This window comes from Ananas comosus, linkage group 3 (genome assembly GCF_001540865.1).
Source record: "Ananas comosus cultivar F153 linkage group 3, ASM154086v1, whole genome shotgun sequence".
In the NCBI taxonomy this organism is placed as follows: Eukaryota; Viridiplantae; Streptophyta; class Magnoliopsida; order Poales; family Bromeliaceae; genus Ananas; species Ananas comosus.
This window is the reverse complement of record NC_033623.1, coordinates 7,349,642-7,355,322: the sequence shown is the minus strand read 5'-3', so window position 1 is coordinate 7,355,322 and position 5,681 is coordinate 7,349,642. Positions and strand designations below refer to the sequence as shown.

The 5,681-nt window shown below is 44.9% G+C and overlaps 1 protein-coding gene and 1 long non-coding RNA gene across 2 annotated transcripts; both read left to right on the top strand.

Moving 5' to 3' along the window:
* On the top strand, positions 1,126–3,318 carry LOC109707974. Its single transcript, XR_002215600.1, has 2 exons — positions 1,126–1,412; positions 3,046–3,318. It is a non-coding gene; the product is annotated as an uncharacterized LOC109707974 (long non-coding RNA).
* On the top strand, positions 4,159–5,112 carry LOC109707773. Its single transcript, XM_020229307.1, has 3 exons — positions 4,159–4,569; positions 4,657–4,803; positions 4,897–5,112. Exons 1-3 carry the CDS (start codon positions 4,159–4,161, stop codon positions 5,110–5,112), a joined length of 774 nt encoding a protein of 257 aa, XP_020084896.1.

Below are 5,681 nucleotides of genomic sequence, written 5' to 3'. Positions count from 1 at the left end.
GAGATACCATTTGATTGGACTTAAGGGTGTAAAACATAAGTCTGGAATGACTCGTATTGAAATCGGAGCGAAAACAGAAGATTTAAAATTTTCTGTAAAGAACGGGACTGAGAAATTAGCAGAAAATGCACAGTGTCAGAAAATTATGAAAATTGGCAGAGATGTCAGGAATATTTTTATGAGGCTATATTTGAAGTTTCAAATTATTCTGACACCCGTAGAGAGAGAAATTGGATCCGAAAGCTATCGGATAAAGATTGCAGTTCGGTACAGTTCGCAGTGACCAAACGGGGTCGGAACTGAAATGTTAAAATTTTTTTGTACTTGTTAAGTAAAACCGAACAAGTCTGCCAAATTTGAGCTCAATCGGACATTTAGAAGGGACTGCGAAAGGTATTTGATCCGTGTCGCTAAACAGAGTATTAGTCGAGGGGCGTTTTGGTAATTAGCACAGTGTTAGTGGATCTCCACTAACCTCCCTGCCAAACCCATCCATCCTTATCCCCTCTTCACCCCTTCCCTTCCATACGTAGAGAGAGAGAAAGAGAAAAGAGAGAGGGAAAGAGAAGAAGAAGAAGAAGAAGAAGAAGAAATAGAAGAAGAAAAGAGGTAAATTTTATCTCTCTCCCTCTCCCCCTCTCCCTGCTACAGGTTGTAGCAGTAGCAGCCAGCAGCAGCAGTGCAGCTGCAGCAGCAGTAGTAGTAGTGCAGCTGCAGCAGGAGTAGTAGCAGCCAGTAGCTGGAGCAGGAGTAGCAGCAGTAGCTGCTGACAGCAGCAGCAGCAGCTCCTTGCTGCTGCTGCGAGCAAGACCGGAGCAGCAGCAGCAGCAGCAGTAGTAGAGGAGCAGCATCAGCAGTAGCATGAGTAGCAGCACCTGCTGCTGCTCAAGGCTGAGAAGTAGCAGCAGCAGCAGCAGCACTTGGCTGCTGCTGCAGGCTGAGCAGCAGCAGCAGCAGCACTCGGCTGCTGCTGCCAGCTGAGCAACAGCAGCAGCAGCAGCAATCAGCTGCTGCTGCAAGCTGAGCTGCAGGGGCAGCAAGAAAAGAAAGAAAAGAAAGGAAAGAAAGAAAGAAAGAAAGAAGGAAAGAAAAGAAAGAGAAGAAAGAAAGAAAGAAAGAAAAGAAAGAAAAGAAAGAGAGATGGAATGAAATAAAAGTTGAATTGCTCGATAGTTTGATTTTGACCCCGACAGTGCACTTTTACAGGATAAAGGTCCTACCGTGAAATTGACTGCGTACAAACCTAATTAAGGGTAAAAGAAACTCGTTGGCGAAGTCGGTTCGGCAATCCGTCGAGCCTACGCAAAGATAGCACCAAAAGGACAATTTCGGCTATAATTGGCACGAGCGCGGGTCGCGGTTCTCGGGAAAGTGCGAGAAGCGGATTTCTCGCATCCAGGTATCAAATAAAGGTGGGTTGTGTTTACCGAAGTGATTAGGTCACTTCCATGCCAAAGAAAAATATGGTTTCATTGACGCATATATGAATATGATTGTCGAAATGCGAACATAAATGCTAGACGCATATGAGTAGGCATATATGATTGTTGACATAAGATGGTTGATGCTAGATGATTTATAATGATTATTATATGAACATGAATGCTAGATGCATATGAATATAATTGTCGAAATGCGAACATAAATGCTAAAGCATATATAATTGTTGATACGTGAAAGTTAGTGTTAAAGAAAGTTAGTGTTAAATGCTTATGAAAGTGAATGTTTGATGCCTACGTCTAAACATATATGAAAATGAATGTACTATAGTTCAGGTTGTATGAATATCGACACTTCTAGTTGATTAGAAACCTCGATGGTAACAAGATAAATGAGAATATATGAATATGTAAACTGTGAACCTAGAAAAGAATATCTAGGAAGACATATATATATCGAGTGGCATGAACCTAAGTTATTGAACCTAGGTTGGACATTGTATAGATCGAGTGGCATGAACCTAATGTTATTAAACATAGGTTGAATATGAAATGAACCTAATGTTATTAAACATAGGTTGAATATGAAATGAACCTAGTGTTATTAAACATAGGTTAAATAAGAATGATGTTAAACCTAATGTAAAGAATATAGGTAGTGAAATGAAAAGTGTTTAACCTAGAGTCAAGTGAACCTAGGTTGGAAAGAATGATGGTCCTAGGGATAATAAACCTAGGCTAAGAATATAAAAGAATCGAACCTAAAGTGTTAAATTAGGTCGAGTAAAGACTTGGACCTAGATAGGTCGATTCCATAGGGTTAAGACTAACCCTCGAGTAATGTGAAATAGATTCCGGAATCTCAAAGCTTGTTGATACACCCAAAGGGGTGTCGGGTGTGTGCGACGATTTCGCCGCCCAAGGGCTAAAGAACCATTGTTGTGGCGTGTGCGATGATTTTGCCGCCGGATGGTTAGCCAGTTTGTGGATCCTACCGCCTGTTGACTGAACCACTGTCGTGGCGTTGTGCGACGATTTCGCCGCCGGGTGGCTAAGTCATTTACCTAGGCCGTTGTTGGGTGAGGTGCGATTGTTTGCCACCAGACGGCTAGGACAGGAGTACGGTGAGCTGTTGCCAGCTGAGGTGCATGTGAGAGTTCCTTCACCTCGAGCTAGATAGTGCGCGGACTATCCGCGATTGATTGACTCAAGACCGAGTCGGGTGGCTAGATTACTAAGGTAAAGTAACCTTAGGAAAGAATCGCTAGTGAGCACAATATGATAAAGAATAAAGAATAAGAATAAAGAATAACTAATGAACGTAAATAGCTAATAAAGAACGGCTACAAGTAAAGAATGGTTAAAGATATAAAATAGGATCAATAGATTTACTTGTTACGTAGTTGCATGATTTACATATTGCATATCGCGAGGCAAGGTATGGTTTTATTAATTGTATCATCGAATATCTATCTATCTGTTCAGTTTACTAACCTGCAGTTGCCTCCTTTGGACCTGGTGGGTCGAGCTCTTCCCTTGGGTGGCCGTACCCACTGGGAACTATATTTATATAGTTCTCACCCCCGTGTGGTTTTTGGGGGTACAGGTTTGCACGTGAGCGGCGCAGCGGCGCAAGGACAGGGCGTAGCTTTGTAGATAGCGCCCTACCCCCGAGACCAGAGATAGCAGTACCCTGAAGCAGTCTAGCTCGGAGTTCAGAATGAAAGAAACAAACTTGTATCAAATTTGTAATAAATTGTGTAAGTTGTAAACTGTATAAAGGCTTATGTAATAATTTAAAGACTTATGAAATTTTCTAAATGTAAAATTGTGAGATGAATGCTATTAATTGCATAGTTAGCCTTTTATGTTTTTGATACTTATGCAATCTACATACTTGGTACTGTTCCTGGTTGGGACCTCTTCTGTTGCATTGTTTAGATTGTGATGCCTAGAACGTACAGGGAAAGCTCTGTCCGTTCGGCGGTCTGTCGATGTGGCCGAATCCGACCAAATTGGCGGAGCTCGGGGCGTGACAGATTAAGTGGTATCAGAGCATAAAAAGAGTAATGAGAAAATGGTTTAGATGACCTAGGAGACCCTAGGATAGTAAACCATAGGAGGATAAGGCTCGTGAGAGACGAGGACTTATGATGTGTCGCGAAAGGATTATGGATTTGGTCGTGTCGTAAACCTCTAAGACAGATATTAGAGGTAGACTCGAGGTGTGGTTTATTCTCAACCAAGTGTGTTCATGTTGGGCGTACGACAACATGAAACCTAGTGTTGAGAATAGACGCCCTTGCGTTACTTTCGCCTGATTGGCTTTTGAGCCGGTGTTAGTGGGCTCGTGTTCGACCCAAGTTGGTTGAGAACTAATCAAGTTGTCTTATTTCAGGAAGCGATGGCACCGCGTAGGCAATCTTCGTCCAGATCGGCGCGGGCGGGGACAAGTGGTGTCCCTGAGCAAACCGACGCAAGCGGAGACTCAGAGCTTCGTGTACAGTTGGCCACACTCGTGGGAGTGGTGAGGCAACAAGCGGATGTTGTGCAGCGTCAGTAGGACGCTGCTCTGCGCCAAGATGAGCGGATTAAGAGACTCCAGGACACGGTGGATCAGCTAGTGACCGCACCAGTTTCGGCTCGTCGTGTACGGCCAGGAGTCGCGGCGGAGGCATTTTAGTCGGGGTCGAGCAATCCGACTGTTGTTAGTTCAGAGATGGAAGTGGAAAGGGAGCGTGCTTTGGCGGCTCTTATGACCTTCAAGAAGTTTGATCCTCCTACTTTCGATGGAGAGGACATAGATCCATGGACTGTGGAGTTGTGGATTGACTCCATAGAGACTATCTTCGAGGATTTGTATACGGTGGAACGGGACAAGATACACCTAGCCGTGCATTGTCTACAATTGTCGGCGAAGGAATGGTGGAAAGGCGTTAAACGGAACCGATCGCCTAGTCTCCCTCCGATGACTTGGCAAGAATTTCGGGAGTTGATACTTTCAGTTTATTTCCCCGATAGTGAAAAGAGAAAGCTTCGGGACAGGTTTCAAAAATTGCGGCAAGGAGACCGCCTTGTGAGGGAATACGAGCGGGAATTCTCTCGTATCGTGAACTGTGTTCCAAGTGTGGTATAGGATGACAAGGATCGAGTTGATTATTTTGTACGAGGACTTCGGCCTGATATTTTTGAAGCAGTGCATAATCTTAAGTTGCAGACTTTTGCTGAAGTCGTGGATCGGGCCCTATGGATAGAACAAGGCAATGCATCTGTGCTGGAGGAGTGCGAATCCTATTACAAGGAAAAAGGAAAAGAACGGCCAGCAAGTGGGTATGATGGTCAGTCAAGTTCTCAACAGACCTCAGTGAGTTCGCACTCGCGATCCCGAGCTCCGGGGACGTATCGCAGTCGGTCCTCAGCATGTTGTGTTATTTGTGGGGGTCCTCACTACCCACAGCAGTGTGAGCAGCGAGAGGGCAAGTGCTTCAGGTGTGGACAGCCAGGTCATGCGCGGGACGAGTGTCCACAGGGTGCTAGCCAAGCCTTGACGCTGGCGACGGCATTTTCCTCTCCGGGACAGCTTGCAGTTGTGTCACTTGCGGCACGGTTTGGAGAGCGACAGAGGATAAGGCAATCGAGGGGTTCGCGACAGGCAGCAAGTGGCCGTGGATAGGCGACTCATGTGGTGGAACCTGCTGCGACTGGTAGTAATGTGGCAGGTATGAGTTAATTACAGCAAGCATGTCTTCTGCATTATGTAAATTTAGTGCATTGCATGCATTGATTATGTAGTCGTTACTGCTAATTGTGCGGTAGTATCACAGAGACTAAGTAGATGGGTAAATATCCCAGTTATGCTTGTGTGTGGGAACGTAATACCTGTTGAAGCAGGTAGAGAGTCTAAAGGCACTAGCAAATCGCTGGTGATAGCTTGTGAATAAAGAGTGGAACTCGTAGTAACAGTGGTAATGGTTGACCAACTCTCAACACTAATGCGAATTGCCGATTGCGAGAGTCTAGTCGCGATGTTCGTGGAACTCTTGTGAGACCGAGCGTTTTACATATTGTTCCGATAGATCGAATAGCGAAAGTAGAATCACTGTTGATGAAGTGATCGGTTGCTGGTCAGGTGCGTGCACGTGGACCTAGTAGTACCTCTGATTGAGGTAAGTGGGTCGTGCTTGTGTAGTCGGTGTGCATAGGCAAGAGTTGCCTAATGCTAGATTTAGTATAGCACGCGAT